At 41.7% G+C, this 20,220-nt stretch overlaps 1 protein-coding gene across 1 annotated transcript; it reads right to left on the bottom strand.

Moving 5' to 3' along the window:
• Positions 1-16,101: 16,101 nt before the first annotated feature.
• On the bottom strand, positions 16,102-19,808 carry LOC150084309 (uncharacterized). Its single transcript, XM_090376177.1, has 3 exons — positions 19,719-19,808; positions 16,746-17,778; positions 16,102-16,652 (listed from the first exon to the last, which is right to left on the bottom strand). The coding sequence occupies exons 1-3, from the start codon at positions 19,806-19,808 to the stop codon at positions 16,102-16,104; spliced, it is 1,674 nt and encodes a 557-aa protein (XP_090232303.1).
• Between the last annotated feature and the right edge of the window lie 412 nt (positions 19,809-20,220).

The following is a 20,220-nucleotide window of genomic DNA, read 5'->3' as shown; positions in this document are numbered from 1 at the left end:
AACCTCAAGAGGATAGTATGCCCACTCTGGATAGTATGTCTACTACAACTGAGATCCCACTCCATGTGAACGCAGGAGAGAAAGCAAACGAATGTGCCGAACCTCAGAAAAAAACAAAAACATGCCAACAACAACTCGCTAAACAAAATTCTTACTCCATTAGGCTGCCATGTCCGCGAAGACGTGATACACCAGGTTCCCCAACAGTGACTGAAGCATCATGTACAAGAGGAATCATAGTCCGCACCCAGACCTCTGAAAGCCCTAAAAAAAAAAAGCATAACGGATTCGACTTTAATTGAATATCCCACATGTGCGGAAACAGTCCAAATTCCCGTAGTCGAAACCAAAGTAAAAAATTTAAGCATGCCCCATTGAAAGCTAATCTCTCCCAGCGAACTACTAATGTATCAGTTGATACGAACCTCCCATTGATTACTCAGGAAAGAAGACTGGCGGACAAATACCATATATCAGCTGTTCGCACCAGAGAAAGGATCTTCATATCCAGACTGGGCCCTGAGACAAGAACAGAGAGTATTAAAAGTCTCTTTTTGATGGAATATGGGATTGAAGTGGACGTAATGAAATTAAGAACGAAACACCCATGCTATGCCTCCTTCCTAGTGATATGCACATCCAACGCGACTCTGTCATGGACCAGAAGAACTGGCCTCCAGGAACACTGGTAAAGCCTTTTAAAGAAAGACGCCCCGTAAGGGCGCACAGACAAAACTCACAATCTAATCCAACGTAGCAACTAATGACTAGTTTGGAGACTGAATCAAAAACTATGCAATTGCGATATTTCCTACAAAATGTCAGGAGCTTATCTAATAAGCTCCACTCCCTCCAAACGCTTTTAACTCTAAGAGAAATTGATCTCATCTGTTTAACGGAGACCTGGCTGACAAATGAGCAACAAATTGATATACTTCTTAAAACGACTCCTTACAAAGGTATTGGAAACAGTAGAAGTATGGGAAGAGGAGGGGGCGTCCAAATATTCTTTCCAATCCAGTGGCAGGCGACTAGAGTTAAAATAAGCCAGTCTAACAACTTTTAAGCTTTGTGTGTAACGCTGATGAACCGACAAATGAAAATACAATTTGGTTTACCTCCAGCCTGACCATTCCGAAGTTACACGGATTGAACTTCAGACCTGGTTAGCAACAAGCCTAGCCCCTAATCAACAAACTGTTGTAGGTGGTGACTTCAATATGCCAGTCCCAAGACATGTAAAAGCTCTACAAGGCTTAACGTTAACCTTAAATTCTTTAGCCCTCAGGAGACATATCACACCGCCAACGAGAAAGGGTCAAGCTTTAGACCTAGTATTCCACAACTTCCCCAACTGTAATAACATACCCAACCCTTTCACATTCTCATCAGATCACTCACCTATCACCTGTACCTTCTCCATACCAACGTTATCGGGAAAGAAAATTAGAAATTACTATTCGGATACTCACTCTGATCTGATTTTTTCTCCAAAATTCCTGAAACCTGATATAGTTATCAACCATCTCTCAACCATTAATTGGGATAATCTATCCTCGCTATCTGTTGAAGAGGCAATCCTGACCCTAGTTGAGCAATTGAGACATATCGCCACGATCGGAGCGTCTAAACAAGTCAGAATTACTGAGAGAACCCAGCGGTGGTTCCATTCGGATATGAAAATTGCCTTTAGAAGTAAGCAAAGGGCATATAGAAAATGGTTAAAAACGAGAAGCAGTAAAGACCACGAAACCTTTAAAAGAGAGAGAGCTCGTTTCCTTCGCTTCAAGAGAGGAGCACATCAACAGTATATATTATCCCAAATTACAAAAACCAGGAGAATTTTCCCAAAGCGCAACAACCATCTCAACATGGATGAAAAGCTATTTGATGAGTGGACTCGCATTTCTTTCGATCATCAAGATGCGACCATTGAAGTTTCACCCCTACCAAGTGTAAACCAGAACACTCTTTCTGCCATGGATGATGTTATTATCACTAAGCAGCAGCTCATTGACGCCATAAATGGCCTGCCCAACAAAGCTACTAAGGGCCCTGACGGTATACCGCTGTTTATAGTTAAGGTGTGCTCTGTACATAGTGGATCTTCTCTTAAACATCTTCCAGAAGATTCTAATGACAGGCACCATACCGGAAAGCTGGAAATCTTATTATGTCAAACCTGTCCCTAAAATTGGAAATCCCAAGATGCCTAAGGACTTCCGCCCAATCTCCATAGGATGCACATTATTAAAGATATTTGAAAAACTCATACACCCAGTGATTATTCAACACTGTTTTGCTCACCGACCACCCTACCTCCACACAGTCCTGCACCATAGGTCCACGACCTCTAATCTCCTCGATACTCTCTTCAGAGCACAAAAAGCCTTGAATGACAGAGCCCAACTGGACATAATCTTCTTCGATATCAAATCTGCCTTCGATACTGTCTCCATTCCTACTCTTATACGCATCTTAATAGAATATTTCAAAGTATCTAACCAAATTGTCAGCATTCTGAAGTCCTTACTACAGCGGAGACACTTAATTATAACCAACGGAACTCACCAGAAAACAACCTATGCAACGAGGGGTGTACCTCAAGGTGGGGTGATGTCGACAACCCTATTTGCAATCCTGCTTGAACCATTCCTCGCAAAAAATCCAAATTTTAATTCCTTCGCTGATGATCTAAAATTCTTTATCAATTCAAAAGACCCCAAACAGATACATGAAATTAACAATGAAACCTCCAAGCAAATACGACAGTTAATTGACTTTTTACAACGAGCTGGACTTCAACTCAACAATGCCAAGTCAGCGCACATTACAATCACAAAGAGGAAGGTCAAGAATGACATTCGAGTTATGGTTCTTGGTGAGTCAGTCCCCAAAGTTTCATCTCATACTGACCAACGATTTGACCTTGGGGATAGCTCAAATCGTTTCCAGGGTATTGTGTGACAACCATACAACGCACGAACTTGTGTGACAACCATACAACGCACGAACTTGTGTGACCCACCAAACTTCGTCTTTTTAAATCAGCTACAAGAATATATAAACAGAACCCCGCTAATCCGAATACTCCGATTTTCCGATCTGGCCAGAAATGCCTTCGGAAAACCCCAACCAAACCGAAGAAAACATCGGAAAAGAACCAGAACCCATCCTGATTGATGGCAATAAGGACGACACCGAGGAACAAAAACCGACCCCACTTTCAAAAAAAAGGAACAAGAAACCGGGCGTCCCGAAATTCGAACGGGAAACCAGGTCGCAATCTGACCTGAGCAAAAGTAATTTGGAACAACAAAACCAACTGACTGAGATGACTGAAGAAACGCAAACCCTAGACCCCACCTTACCAGGGGGCCCAGTACCAGACCAGATTCTCATACTCAGGTCTGCACTGGAGGAAATTTTTGCAAAGCAGAACAATCGAGTTACAACAACGATTCGAGCAGACATTGTCTCACTGTGGACAAAACTGGAGACTATCCTGTACAAAACCCACATAGAGAACGAAAAAATAAACGCCACATTAGAGGCATACCTGCAAGGCGGGGCAAGAGAAATGCCACAGCGTGCCCCGACCTACTCAGAAACGCTGAGGAGCAAAACCACCACTGCAAACATAAATGAACCTGCCGCCAAACCTGCAAGAGTGTCCTCGAGAAGAACACTCCTACCAACACCCAACATAGTCATCCTAAAGTCAACAAGACAAGATGAACATACAAGCGAAGAAATAAAGAAGGTGGTAATGGAAAACCTGCGGAAAGACCTCGGAGCTACCCGAATTAAAGCAATAAGGAAAACAAGAAACCCAGGGATTGTAATAGAAACGGAGACCAAGGAAGAAGCGGAAATAATCATGTCCAATGCAAAGATCCCAACCTTGGGCCTTACTGCGGAAACCCTAAGAAGAAAAGGGCCATCTGTCATAATATTTGACGTGGACCAAGACATCACCCCCGAGGCTCTAACCGGGGAAATCTATAGGAAAAACCTACAGAGAGGACTACCAGAGAGGGATGAAAAGCTAATGGTAATGCCCAAGTATAAAACAAGGGCCAGAAGCAGCGGAAACTGTAACTGGGTAGTGGAGCTGGCCCCAGAGGCCTGGCAAGTCCTTCGGGAACAGCGATCAATTTATATAGAGTGGAGTAGCCACAGGTACAGAGAACACGTGGCTATAGTAAAGTGTTTTAGGTGCTGCAAATATGGGCACACGACACACACATGTAATCAAATGGAACCAACCTGCGGCCACTGCTCCGAAAAGGGGCACAACTTCAGTAGCTGCCCAAACAAAGCAAAAGACCCTGTATGCGTCAACTGCAAGCTACTAAGACTAGATCATACGCATTCCATAAGAGATCCAAAATGTCCGACATATCAAAAGTTCAAGTGTATATATCAACTCAGAACCGATTATGGGTACGCAACGTAAAAAATATAACGATGGAGTGCTAAAAATTCACCAAATAAATGCGCAACGTGCGAAAGCAGTGGTCGCCCAAGTATGCCTAAAAGCAGAAGAAGACAATGCTGATCTCATCCTTATTCAAGAGCCCTACACTCACATGAAGAAGGTTAGGGGATACCCGCTCAGGTTTAAAATAGTACAGAGTGATGAAGATACACCGTGGGCAGCAATTATAGTCCGCAACCCAGAAATAACAGTAACCAAGATCCCACAGTTATGCACGCAATGGGCAGCATGTGCACATATAATCAGCTCTGTCGGCTGCCTATATGCAGTCTCTCTCTACTGCAGACCTGGCGTCGAGATTGACTTCGCCATTACATATCTCCAGGATGTCCAAACTACCCTAGCAGGACAGAGGATCATAATAGGTGCCGACGTCAACTGCCGATCCCCAGTCTGGCACAGCGCCACGCCGGACCGGCAAGGCACCAGAAACGGCCAAAGACTGGAAGAGTTCCTGGCTAACTCAATATTGACGGTTAAAAATCAACCTTTCTGCCTCCCAACCTTCTGTAATACACTTTGGGAGGCGACCATTGACATCACCCTAATCACAAGAAATATCGATTCCCACGTGACCGACTGGACGGTGCAAAATGCTTGGACCACGTCGGATCACCGTACCATCACCTACCGGATACAGAGAACCACAGCAAGAATCGCAACAGAAAGGACGATGCCAAACAGATTTGCAATCTCCAAAGCCAATTGGGAACTCTACCGAGAACAGCTTATTAGTAGAGCCCAACATGATAGAATTGGGCAAACCAGACAGGATGGCCAAGAAATAAGAGAGGACCCAGACGAACTGCAACAAATAATAACAAACATCATAACCAAGGCAGCTGAAGTTGCCATAAAAAGAAAAACGCTTTCGAGCAAGACCATGCCCTGGTGGACCCCAGAGCTGCAACGACAAAGGAGATTAGTCCAACAAAAAAGGAAGGAATACCAGAGAGCACGGAGGTCGTGGCCACCCGCTGAGGTCACTTACCTGCGCCGCCAATATACAGTACTGAGAAATACTTATACCGAGAGTATAAAGAAAAGTAAAAAGTCCTCCTGGGAACGGCTGGTCTCAACTAAAGGTAATGAGAATCCCTGGGGAGTGGTCTACAAGATCACAACAAATAAACTCCCCAGGGGGGAAATAACCACAGCAACTATAACGCCGCAACGCACCCTCACCACAACATGGGACGACTCGGTGGCCAACATTTTGAACACTATTATAAAAGACCCACCGAATATACTCACGGAAGACCAACAAGCTATCATACAGGCAAACGAGACCTATAACACCCAACAAATGGAGCCGCCAATTACCATGGATGAGCTACAGGAAGCTGCAACACAAATGCGCAACAAGAAATGCCCTGGCCCTGACCTCTTGGACCCAGAACTCGTTAAGAGGGCGGTGGAGCACATACCGGAACCCCTGCTGCACCTCTTCAACTGCTGCCTCAGAGTGGGCCATTTCCCAACTAGCTGGAAAACAGCACATCTTAAGCTCATCCTGAAAAACCCAACTAAACCACCTGAACAACCAAACTCTTACCGTCCCATAGCGCTGCTATCAACACTAAGTAAACTCCTGGAGAGAATACTACATCGAAGACTACTCAGCCACTACAAAGAAGCTAACCTAGAGTCACCCAGACAATATGGGTTCAAACCCGGACTCTCCACGATTGAAGCAATTCGGAACCTCCTAGAAAGCGCAGCACAATGTAATGAAAAGTACTTCCTGGTAATTGCGGTCGACTTCGCCGGGGCGTTTGACACCCTCTGGTGGCCGAGCGTCCTGGGCAGACTCCGCAAGGCAAAAATCCCCATGAATTTATATAATTGCATTAGATCCTACCTCTCAGATAGAAAAATCAGGGTAATGGCACCGTTCCGGAGCCTGACAAGATCGGTCCGCAGGGGCTGCCCGCAGGGATCTGTCCTGGGGCCGCTCCTGTGGAACATTGTTTTTGATGAATTCCTGGCACTCGACTTGGGTGATGTCAACGCACAAGCTTTCGCGGATGATCTCGTCCTAACGGTGGCAGCGAGCTCTAGATCACAGTTAGAAGCCCGTGCAAACCATGCACTGCAAGTGCTCCAGGACTGGGCAAACCTGCATACACTGGAGATTTCCCCGACCAAAACGAACTCAATTCTACTGAGAGGAACACTCGACATCAGACGGCCGCCCCAGATAAAAGTAAGGGGAAGCACAATCAAACTGGCAAAACAGATGAAATACCTAGGCATTATCCTAGATTCCAACCTGTCCTTTAAACAACACCTCTTATATCTGAAGGAGAAGCTGAGAAAATACGCAGCACTAGTAGTCAGAGTAACACGCAGAGACTGGGGACTAAACAAAAGAACATTATCCCTCTACTATAAAGCAATTTTCGTCCCAGCAATTACTTATGGAGCCCCAATATGGTACGTCAAAGCAAGAACTGCAGTAAATAAAAGAATCCTCGATACAATACAGCGAAAAATACTCCTCACCATCACCAGGGCATGTAACACGGTGAGTACCTGTGCGCTGCAGGTCCTGGCGGGAACTCTCCCTCTGGACCTGGAGGTGGCGAGATGTGGGTTGATGTACTACCTGGCAAAGGGAACACCGACCACGTTTGACACTTTTACACTGGACCCTACAAACAACCACCGAATGGAAAAACAGAAAATCATGGAACACCTGAAAGAAACTTGGCAGAGGAGATGGCAAGAGACGACCAAGGGTGAAGTCACACGGAAATTTATACCCTACGTAGACAAGACCTATCCAAAAGACCCCAAATGGTTCTACCCAGGACTGAACACCACCTTCCTCCTGACGGGCCATGGGCCCTTTAACGCAAAACTGAATGCATTCGGACTGACCGAGGACCCAACTTGCACCTGTGGCAATATGGAGACGTGGCAACATATCATGCACAAATGTGAATGCTATGAGGAACAAAGATCAGTACTCATCACCAGTAAAAAAATTTGTACCAAAAGACAATGAGCATCACCTCCTGGATTCGGAAGACGAGTACACCGCGTTCAGCCGCTACGCCCAGGACATCTTTAACAGAAGGAGAACAGAAATCGCTATCCGCAACAATATGGAAACATCTGAATAGAAGAACTCCATTGAAACTAACCAAGGAGGAGACTACAGCATGAACATACCGCATGACTACAACCGATCAGAAGAAATTACCAACAAAGATAACTCTCCATTCATGACCTGGTGCAAATGGCCAGGACTGATGCTCTCAACGAATATGACTACCTGAATTGACATCAAAGCAGTACTACAAACTGACCAGAGTCATCACTCCTCTTCCTGATCCCATAAGATGAACACGAGACAAGTGAGACTGAACCAAGACTGTGACCTACCTGAAGTGACACTGAACTGAACATCCAAAAACCATGACTGTGACCGCAGCTACGCTGTTGCCTCGCCTTTTGGCGATCTGGGTTGGACACCTAGTCTGGCCCACTTTCTCTCCATATCCTGGCGGTGGGAGGGGCTGGGACCGTCCCCTCCCCCGTCTTCCCCGTTTACTTCTCCTGGTGCGGCATGGGCATGCCACACTGATATCTGGGGTCGTCTACCCTATTGGCCTCATACTTCTGTCTTTCCCCTCCAGTCTTCAGTCTTTCTCCCCACTCTCTCTCTCTCTCTATACATTACAGTGTACGCCCCACACGACAAAAAAAAAATTAAACTTCCAAATTATAACAGCCAAATCGTGCATCAATTCCAAAACTTAACCTCATTAGCGAACCACCCCTTAAAATCGCGTTATTATTATTATTTTTATTTATTTTATTTTATTTATTATTACTATTTTTTTTTTTTTTTTTTTTTTATAGGCCCTAGCCACTGAAATCTCAGGAAATTAGGTGGCAGGGCCTGCCAGAGTAAATAATTATGCTGGGTGTACCTGGTCTGCCTCCACGGGGCTGAGTGTGGGCAACGTTGGGCCCCAGCAGGGGTCTAGCGGCTAAATGGCCAGAGGAACAACGATACACAACACAATACTTCCAAATCCCATACACTTTTAAATCTCTGGCCTTAACAGTGATCTGTTACACCTACAAAGAAAACCACGCGGAGATGGGGGAAACCCCTGGTGCCGTTTGACACGAACACACTTTACACTTTACTTTACACACTGACCTGGGACTAACGTGGGACGAAGACTTAAATTTTGAGGAACACTTCCAAAAGGCAAAGAAGAAGACCTATGCTGCTTTCTGGGCTATCCGCCAAGAGCTCGCAGGCTGTCACAACACCAGACTGATTGGACAATACATTAATAGATGTCTAACACCCATACCACTATATGCCTCAGAAATCTGGTGCTCTGCATCTACCTCTCGATGTAATAAATTTCTATCAATGGAATATTGGATTCTGCGGTGGCTGAACCGTCTGGGAGGGAACTCCTTCACAATCTCGAAATCCATTCTCCTAGCCAACCTAGGCATGACCTCCTGGAAGCTCATTGTCCTCAAAAAAAATCTATCAACGCTTGCCAAGCTGCTAACTCGCCATATTGATGCCCCATTAATAGAAGATATCATCACACTAACAAGAGTAAGAAATAGAAGCCATCACCCACTTAAGATGAAGCTATCAAACTTGGACTCCCTAAAAGGAATGTTCCCATGTAACACCATTGAACACGTCAACACCTTCTCCATTGATCCGGTAAAGTTTAAAGTCAATAAAACTTACAGAAGCCAAATTATAGACCAAATATTGACTAAATCACCAGGATTGCTGTGAAAATTGAGCAGTTTTTATTATAAATTTGATGATATGACCAAATAAAATGCAATAATGTAATGAATATAAATAAATCTGTTATGTTAGTTACTGATAAAGAAGTCAACCTATGTATTTAACTCTTCAATTATCAAGATTTATGTTATTTCAAAGTGAATACATTTAGTAAATGTATATATCTGTTTAATAGTTTTTATTATACAATAATTATATTGTAAAGAGCTGAAAATTTGTACAAAAGTGTATAATGTATATTTTATAATTTCTGTATACCCTTCTAGCTCAATTGCTGTACAGGGGGTGAACCTTGTGTTAATAAACTGATAGTAAATAAAAAATTAAAAAAAAAAATAAACGTTCTGACTTTAAGAAGTGTGACATAATATAAAAAAGTCTGATATAAACGTATGTAAAGACTAACATTTTAATGTTGTTTGAGTTCATGTTCTTTGATTTTATGCTTATGCACTTTTTTGTTTTAAACTTTAGTAAACTTCGCATAGTGTATTTCTCTTAATATTTATTAGTTTCTTCCCATTCTATTGGCCAATATGCGCACTTCTAACAGAAGTACGCATATTGGCCAATAGATGTCAGCAGTAGTTTCGTTATCTATTATTAAACAGATAGTGCAGGTGTCACGAGTGCCATTAGTTTGTTACGTCATCTCAGGAACATTTGGTTTACGAGCATACAGAACGTGTTTTAAGGCCAATAGGCCTTTTATTCACATTTATTAAAACGTAAATAATCTACAAGCGAGATTTTATTGAGCCTGCCGTATATACTGTACCATCCAAAGAGTATTCCCATGCAGGGCCGTTTCGTGTGCGTCCCCCTACCACTCATTCGTTGTCAGCCATTTCACCTGCAGAACTGTGACCAATTGAGTTATCGATGTGGTACGTATTGCTCTTGCATTCAGTGGACGTTCCAGTTCATCCCATAAGAGTTCCACAGGATTAAAATCGGTACTCTGAGCCAGCCATTCCAACTTTCGTACATTAATTTCTCTGAACCATTCTCGAATAGCACTGGCAGTATGACATGGGGCAATATCATGTTAAAAGAACCGAGGGTCAGTAGCAAAGAATTGCCATATCGTAGGGAAACATGGAATTGTTCAAAATAAAACTGTCTTATTAGAGCCACCCAAGAACGAACTCATCTGTCCATGTGTATTATGTTCATAAATTTCGTGTAGATTCTTCACCTTTCACCCCCACCTCAAGTATCTGGCAACGAAAATAAAGAAATATACAGCTATGATCCGACGCATTAACAGGGCAACCTGGAGCCTCGAATCTAAGACTCTGACTCTTATCTACATAACAGTTATGGTACCGATAGTTTGCTATGGAGCCTCCATCTGGTGCATGCATCAAAGCGACCTTTAAAAGGAACAAACGGAAATTAGATGCAATGCAAAGGTTCATGCTGCTCTCCAGCTGCAGGGCACGTGGCATAGTGAGCACGCCCGCTCTCCAAATCATCACAGGATGCCTGCCACTGCATCTTGGTCATTAGTAGAGACCTCTTCACCCAAATCTATGGAATCGGGACAAATACTCAACTTGCAACTTAGAAAGAAAGAATCTGTAACCACCTCTTGGACCATTGGCAGCTCTCCTGGCAGACTACACCAAAAGGGGGACATCATCAAACGCATCATTCCACGAGCTGACTACACTTTCCCAAAAACCCTGCCATGGTTCTTACCAGACCTACATGTTACCTATGTCATCACGGACCACGAATTCTTTAGGCAAAAACTGATTGCTCTCGAAGTGGAAAAGGACTCACTCTGCCATTGTGGTCAAGAGGAGTCCTAGAGTCACCTCGTTTATGAGTGTCCAGCCTACGATAACTGCAGACTTAGATTATTCACAGAGACGCAATGCAATCCCCACAATCAGGAGTTGTTACTCCTCCAGAATACTACTCCTGCAAAGATTTAAAATTTGCCCAAGAGGTTTTCATCTGCAGAAGAGATAAATTTTCTGCACTTAGAACCAATCAAACTGCAGCTCAGCAGCCGCAAGGACAAACTCAACCTGACTAACAACCAGCAGTACTCCAACATAGTTCAACCTTACTGCTGGTACCCCACGTGGTGCAGGATTCTACTGATAACCCGTCTAGGCGAGGATATTGCTGGCACCGTTTGGTGCGGGATTGCTGGCGCTCCCTAGAGCGTAGGATTTCAGAGTGCCACCAGACCTCTGGCGATCACACAGGGACACCTTTCCTGTGACTTTTATCCTACCTCTCCTGCCCTTCATTTTGCCTTATTGTGTGGCCTAACTTTCCTATCAGGCCACCCAATCTTTTCCGTCTTTATGATCCATCTTCGCTGTCTCCCCGTGCTAAGTTTCTCTTTTTTTTTTTTAAAGGTTCTCTGCCAGGAAGCTCAGGCAACCAGGACTACTAGCCAGACAAAGGACTGCCTGGATTACCTCCCACTGGTGGTGCCTGGCAAGTAGAGTCCCATTAGGGGCCCTGCTACCGAAAGCCAGAAAAAACAAAACCCAACACTACCTCTAACACAATACACACACTTCTAGCATTTACAGAATTCTGTAAACATCACAGTGACACGAGGGCACAGTTGTGGGAAACCACTGGTGGCGACTAACCCAAACAATATGCCAGTATGAAACAGTTGCAGTGGTAAGTGCAGCTTATGGACATGAAACAATACATTTTTCGCTGATGTGGGCGTTACCGTGAAGGGTGGGAAGATGTTGTTGTTATTTGGTTTTTAGGAGCATTAGCAACTAAGGCCATATTTCTCCGGGATATGCGGTGGTTATTCCCTGACCTTTCCGCATCCTCCGTATTTGGTGGTCATGGGCTCGAACCCCGGTCTAATCAAGAAGTGTGTACTATGCACTGCTGCTACTGCCCACCTGGCTACTGAGGCGCCGCTGGAAGATGTTCAGGACGATGAGCGGACTGGTCGCCCATCCCAGCCTCGACCATCGAAAAAGTTCGGAAGCTGTTAATGGAAGATTGTCTCCTGTCCGTCCGAATAATAGGAAACCAGCTTCATATCAACAAGATTGTTGTGGAGATTTGAAAAAAAACGGAAGGTGTGCTCTCACTTCGTAACCCAGCATTGACGGTGGAGTTGCAGCGTGTCGAGAATTGATTGAGATGACAGACAATGATCTAAACTTTTTTTTTTTTTTTTTTTTAAATCATAACTAGTAAGAAATCCTCGTGCTTTGGGTACGAACCCGAAACAAAAAGACAATCAGCTGCATGGGTTGGAGAAAATTCGCCGAGGCTGAAGAAACTCCGGTTCCAAAAGTTTCGAACCAAAACAACCTTGGCGATTTTTTTAAAATTTTTTATTGGCAAGGATCTGTGCAGAAAGAATTTTTACCGGAAGGACAAAGAGACAAATTTTACAGAGGACAGACTGTTGAAAAAGAATTCGGCATGTTAGGTTAAACGTGCCGATTCAGGGTGGTTCTTACTTCTTGACAATGCACCTTCATGCAACGCGACCATCATCAATCAGTTTCTAGCACGGAAAGGGGTTACAGTACTTCTCCATACCCCCCGTTTTAGTTGGATTTGCTACCTGCTGATTAATTTCTGTTCCCCAAATTGAAATCTCGCCTGAAGGAGTACCATTTTGAGAGCGCTTCAGAGATCTAAACTAGTGTGAGAGAGTTAAACAGGGTTCCATAAGATCAGTTCCACAGAGCCATCCAGGAAATGGTACGACCGTGCAAAGAGATGTATAGAGTTACGAGGGATGAACTTCAGATTTCGATTTTTTATGAATGTAGTTCTAAACCTTTTCAGACACCTTTGTATGTGAAAAAGCCCGGTGGTTATAATTATTGTCCAGAAAAATACTATTCAAACACTTTATACATCACAATATATAAAAGTTTATCATAATGTATAACTTTACAAACCTTTGTTTACATGTATGGGATCGGGAAAAGGGTTTGTAACGTGATGTCCATTTATTAAAATTATTAATCATGGTGCATAAAGTGTTTTGAATAGTTATTTCTTGATGGATAACACCCGAGAAGAAAATGTCTCAAAAAATGATTAAAGATAATTACAGTCCTACATTGGTCATACCGGGGTCAAATCTCATTTTGACGAAAAAAATCTAAAGTACCTTTTGCAGTTTTTTTTTTTTTTTTTTTTTCACATCGTGGCCGAGTTGGTTGGTCTAAGTCTATGGAGTTGCATTTTTTTTTCTCTACTGAAAACTTGGTTTTTCATCCAGAAAACGAATTCACACACAACTTATGAATACCACCAACGACTGACACTAATACAAGTACACAAATAACTGATACCATTGTACTAGTCAAATAATGAGCATATTAATTGCCCCTAATAGGGATGTGACATGTTTGGTGGAATGAATAAAAAAAAAAAAAAATGCAACACCACGAATAAAAATACAGACATCCGTTCCATTTATTCGGAAAATTAATATGATCGCTAATTTGTGTATTAATTTCATTAATTAGTACTTGAAAACTAAATTATATTTTCCACCCCCTTCAGTTTGATGCAATACGAAAACAAAGTTTACCTGTAATTTATTCCAAGATCTTTTAACTCAAGAGCCTTTACGAAGTCAACATTCCTTACAAAGAACAGCTAAAACTCCCTATTAATTTGTGAGAGGTTTCCAAATTACACAACACAACAAAATAGAGCTCTCTGCACCGTTCCTACTTTATTAAAATGAAATCAATATTTAATCAACGAATTCGATTCATCTTTTTGTATGAAAATGCCAAAATAGTTCTAAAAAAATAATAATAAACATCAGTAGATGTTCAGTTAATTTGCGCCTATGATTAGGTAGTCTTGAAAATAAACCGGTAGCAAAGTAAGCGACCAGACAGAAAGATTATTTTTTGCACTAGGCAAAGTGGTTATAGTGACTCATCTAATTATAGCCTTCTACAGGGATTTTCTTTTTCTTTAACCCTTATGGGACATTTTGTACCCTGTAATCTCTCACAGAGGACATCAGGGTAACGTTAGTAGTGACGCCTGCAGGGATCATCAATTGTTTAAAACTCGCTCCATGCATCAGCAACTAAGACAAGATAACCCAATGAATGAGTAGTTTTATTATGGTAAGCTAACCCAGGCTTCCTTTGTGCTACTGTTTGTATTCTGTGTTGGGTGTAATCGCAAATACCCTTGAGCGTTGATAATTCGACCTGAATAGAGTTGAATTTCTTCCTGTTTCTTCACATACCAAAGAATGTGGTGAATATTCAAACTGTACATGCCATCCCCTTCCATTCGTTATGGATACTTATATTTAGGAAGTATTTTAATCAATAAGCAGAACGCTTCTTTTTCGTGTTGATCATCTGAAATGTTACTTACTGTTCTTCAGAGCATTTATTTAAATAAATAAATAAATAGCCCGAATGGAAGGGGGAGTGAGGGACTCACTTATTTTATTTATTTTCAAATCAGTGCAATATACAACCCCCATCTTAATAAATTCTTCATATTTATAGACATTTTCCACGTTGAAATGCATAAGATTAATACATGATTATTATATTTATTTTTTGAAATAAATATGAGATTTAAATATTTAATTTATACCCAGATACGTCAATAGATGACGTTTAATTAAAAATAGATGTATTCATTTATTTGAGCAGTGTGCACAGTACTAATTAAGGTTTTTAAAAATAAAAAAAACACTATACAGTTTTAAAACTATTCAATTTATTTATAAATTCATCACATAGAAAAAAAATCTATTTACAAACTATTCCAGAAGTGACTCTTCTGTACAAGTGATTTAGAACACGAGCAGTCTCGTTACCTGCGAGAGTTCTCGTGATCAATGACAACAGAAAGAGAATGAGTTTGCGTGATTGCCCATTTGTGATTGGCTAAACTAATCTATGACGTCACTAATGAATTATCTACGAGATAAGCACATTAATCACTACACACATCACAATATGGCTGCATAAATTACAACGTATTAACATCTTAATTTAAAATAAATATATTTTAGTAAAACAACACGCATGACAAGCACTGGTTGTTAATATAACAATAAAGACAAAGATGATGACTTTTCTTATAAAGTATTTACCACAATTAAAATTTAATTAATTAATTTCGACACGCAAACACACTCTTGAAAGTAAGAAGGCTGTAGATATCCACTTAATATCTTTAAAATCAGTCCAAGTGTCCTTTTTTACAGTAACTTCGTAGGCAGTTTATCTTTATGTTTATCTCTTACAACGAGATAAGCACATAACTATTAGAATATTTTGAAAAATATACAACAGAAGTATTCATTCTTACTAGAGATTCGAACTGAATAGCTTTTTTTTTCATTCCTCTTCTTTTCTTTGTTAAAATGTGTTTTCTCAAGGCATCCGCATCACTATTTTTAAGAGTAGATAATCTTTCAACAGTGAACCAGCCACTTGGAGTTTTGATGTCTTAAATCTCGTCCATCAGGTTCTTCATGGAACACGACTGCTGAAGATGGACAAAAGAAAATTTGGCGTAGAATTCAGAAAGCTTACGAGATTTACAGGTTGACTTTGGTTATTGACAAGAATTATTACCATATTTTAATAGATGCGAAGTGCCTGTCCAAGGCAGAAATAAATAAAACAGACAGAAAACCGAAGTAATCTCTTAAAACTTCATATAAAGGGATTAAGGAGTCTATTCCGTTCATTTTGTTTTCCAGTGGATATCGGAATAAAACACGACTCTTTGAGGTTAATCAGTCATCACAGTTGGTTGGTTCTGTTGAGCTTGGACATCAATGAGCAATAGGTACTGCTACTTTGACGAACTCTGTTGTTTCGTATCCTGAAGACATGTCATCTTTTGACGCTAGATGGCGCACCCGAACAAAAAGAAAACCAGCAACAAGAGATGATATGATTAATAATAGTAACAGGAGGACCAGTCCTGCAGCAAAACCAGGAACAGACATGCATATAGAACTACTGTCAAAGTCAGCCCTGCTAGAGTAGACCACTGTTTCTTTTTCGTCTGGTGGTAGGCTGAACGCCACATCTCCGGGAGCAACTACTTGGATAACCTTCTGTGTCTGAATATCTGTCACATCGGAAGATTGACGACGTTTCCTAACAAGAGCATCGTTCGAGCGAGGCATACCTCCAGTCCCACCAACTCCGTAGCCCCCTGAAATCTTGACATCATTTCCTTTGGCTGGAAGCTGATCACCTTGTCTATTGAAAAACACGGGGGGATATTCATTTGGACTGGGACCATGGCTTTGTAATGGACGATCTCCGTGTAAACCAGTTTTGGGTGGATAAGGAGTGACAGACGGAGATGAGGCTGCTCCTTGAGGAATATCGGCACCATGAGATTGAGATCCTATTGACGGTTTCTTGATATTTGCTGTGTGAATTCCAGGAGGAAGAACTTTAGAACCAGCAGGCTGTTGATATGTTGGCTTTGGCTCCGAGTAAGATGCTGAAGGATCTCTAGGGGCTGGCAAGTAGCCTCCACCAAGCTCACCAGCACATTGTGGATGAGGACATTCATAACGACATACCTGAATGACACACTGGAAGTGTACGTTCATTGAGTCGGGAAATTTGAAAGCCTGGAAATAAGCATAAGACACAACTGATGCAGATACTCCAAAGTTTTTAATCTTCTGGAAAGGACTCATAATTTTAGGACGCACTATACACCCGTACTCATCCACTAACTGTATTGGTTGATGGTGCCCATCATGAGCTATACAGTTCCTCACAAGCATATCAAATTTATTTTCTTCATCCTTGATGGCAAGGACCATAGTCATTGTTTGACCAATCTTGACGATACCATCCACTTCGGTTGCCCATGGACCTTTTCCTACTTGGATTTGCATCCAGCACTGGATGTTGTCTCCAAGAAAATTAGCCGTCACTGCGTCAAGCATGTCTACATTAAAAGGTCGAAAAGTCACAGCTTTTTCGTAATAGTCATACCACGTACATCTAAGACGTCTAGCCTGGTCCCAAATCTCCTGCACTTGAGGGTCATACTGAACAATAACCGTGTTCTCAATGAATAATCCTCCATGATGATCAGTTCCCTGATGCCCATAGCCACCCTGCTGGCTACTGGTCATTCCACATCCTCCCATAAAGATATCGAATTTCGCTTCTAAATGGCCCGTTCCTGGTGGAAGATGCACGCATTTGGGGTCACTATAGTGACCTTTGCTAAATACAAGTCCATAAAATGGGCGGTCGAACTCTATATACACTTTCATGTGATTCTTCTCACATTTTACGTTCAGTGCTTTGATCTGGGCCATATCAGCTCTACCACTGGGCCAAATATCATGAGCTTCGTGACCACCGTCTAGGTCACCCTCAGCACCTAGGTAGTCACCTCTATGTTCCGCTGGAAGACTAGCTGATTCTTCTTGCTGTAGATCCTGTGCACTGTCAATCTCTTTGGCGAAAACCTATGAAAAGTGAAAAATAAATTAGAAAATGTTCTAAAAACATAAGGTTCTATACTAAGCACTCGTGCACTGAGTAGACATTTTATTAGACACACCTGCTTATTGGCGAGTCGGCTTCCCTCTTTCCCTTTATCCCCCTCAGGACAGACAAAATTTTTCTTGGTTCAATGATGTGTTGGAATCGAGCCACAAGAGAACTTGTCTATGTTAGCTCAGCTGCTTCTCACAGGTTGTTGAAAATTCAAAATGTTGCTCTACTGGTAATCAAGGAGTCCAATATGTACCCACAAAAATATTCCCGCACCATTACACCGCCACGACCAAGCCTGCATTTTTTCACAGCTGGCAGGATTAGTCCATAGACTCATGTTGTTTTCGGCTTGTTCTGGTCCTTCCATCAGCGTGAAACAACAGGACCGAGATTCGTTACACGAATCAGCGCTTTTTCAATCGTCCACTGTGTACCGTTGGTGTTCCTGAACCCACTCTAATCGTACCTTCTTGATTTTTTGACACGAGTGAAACCAGGTTCACTTGCGTCAAAAGGTATGACGAGCGTTCTGAAATACCTCTTTGGTTGGTTACCACCGTTGTAATAATAAAATAAATTTTCTGTTTTTATACTCCGGGACGACCAAACGGTCAGAGGAGTTTACAAGATAGACAGAATACAAGAAACAGCACCGTATTCAGCAGTCACGGGCTTGAACCCCGGTCACTCAAGGCACGTGTACTTATGCACCCGCGCGCCTGACCACTAGGCTACGGCGCACTGGATTGTCATTCGACTGTCTGTAGCTTTTCTGTTGCCCTGCACCGGTCTTGTCGGCCTTCGTTAGCCTCTCAACATTGCTCTCTTGTGGGTAGCACAGTTTTTGTAATCACCGTGTACCCCACTCCAGGTGGAAAAAGGCCTCATGCCTCTTTCATCCAACACCCTTACGTATCCATCCACCTGCCTGAAGAACAGGCGATGATGCTATTACTGAAGGAATGCTTCCAATTCATGAAAAGGTTAGGTGTGTCTAATAAAGTGGCCACCAAGTATATACGAATATGATAGGCTGAATAATAAATGTACTGAGTGGCTATTGAATTTCAATAAATGCAATAGCTATGTACAACTAAATCTAGAAAATTCACAAGAAATAAGGACTGTTTGCAAAGTAAGGAAACAATTGTTTTGGGAGGAAACATCTGCCAATTTAAAAAAGGGCACATATATAAAAAGTTTCCTTTCTCCTTATTACAGATCCTGCACATCTCTGTTGACAATTAAGTGACTAAACCAAAATGATTGCCTTTCTTTAAATGTATACAAATGAGCCCACTTCTAACTTTTATCTGTTTAAGCCTTTGAAAAAATATCTGGAAGGGAATCGATCTGATGACGACAATAACTGGTTGAATCCATATATAACAAGAGCCTTATATGTATTATATAATTCATTAATAAAACGTGTTTCATGAACAATCGTTTACAGATTTACTGAAACTGAAAGAAATAATCCAGTTTGGACAATGAGTCCTTTCCTTACAAGAAATACTTTTTCTATCAAGATGTTCTAGTTTTATGCGAATACTTCCCATAAAAATCCCAAAACAAACAATCAGCCAAGAATGGCTGATTGTTTGTTTTGGGATTTTCATGGCATGGCGATACTTTAGTTATTGGGCTCCAATTCAGATGGTAAGTTAGTTCAAATAGGATCTGTGCAATTATAATAAACTATATGTCAGAGTAATGATGTCAATAACCATTCGGAGTGTTAATACTTTGTTGTGTCATCTCTTTTAGAAAAAATAATAGAGACCACGATTATATGACAAATTATTGCTCAACCTTCAGTGAGAGGCACTTAATGATACTACACATGGCATAAGGGTAGTGTCCTACATTCAGATGAAAACTGAATTACCAACTAAATTTACTTCCGTACCTGCATGGTAAATGACTTAACTGTGGCTTGTATTCTGGGATGGCACGTGGTGTAGTTATGAGGTAACGAGAATGATGTTTTAATACCCATTGCTCTACATACAAATAAGTGTTTTATCTTTAAAGTAGTTGCATCGGAGGGGGTATGGGTTGTAATATTGGGATTTTTAGGCGCATCAACAACTTAGGCCATATTGAGCCGCATGTAATATATGTCTATAAATTACGTGTGTTCTGTGGTCGATTTACTGGACGAGAAACCTAACTTTTTTCTGCCCATGCCTGAAACCGACTAACACGGCCACGTTTTGAAAAATACCATACAAATTTGTGGCATCATCGACGGATTCGGACTCAAGTTATTTCCGCTCAATCTGGGGAGGACGGTGATTGTATCAACTGTATTCACAGAAAGTTGTTATATAGTCGTGATCTGAAGTATTTTTACGATGCTACCATTGCTGAAGCATGTTTTAAATCATTTATGCCACTTGAAAGCTTCT

This window comes from Mastigoproctus giganteus, chromosome 6 (assembly GCF_048544385.1).
Source record: "Mastigoproctus giganteus isolate SK-2022 chromosome 6, ASM4854438v1, whole genome shotgun sequence".
NCBI lineage: Eukaryota > Metazoa > Arthropoda > Arachnida > Uropygi > Thelyphonidae > Mastigoproctus > Mastigoproctus giganteus.
This window is presented reverse-complemented; position numbering and strand designations above follow the sequence as displayed.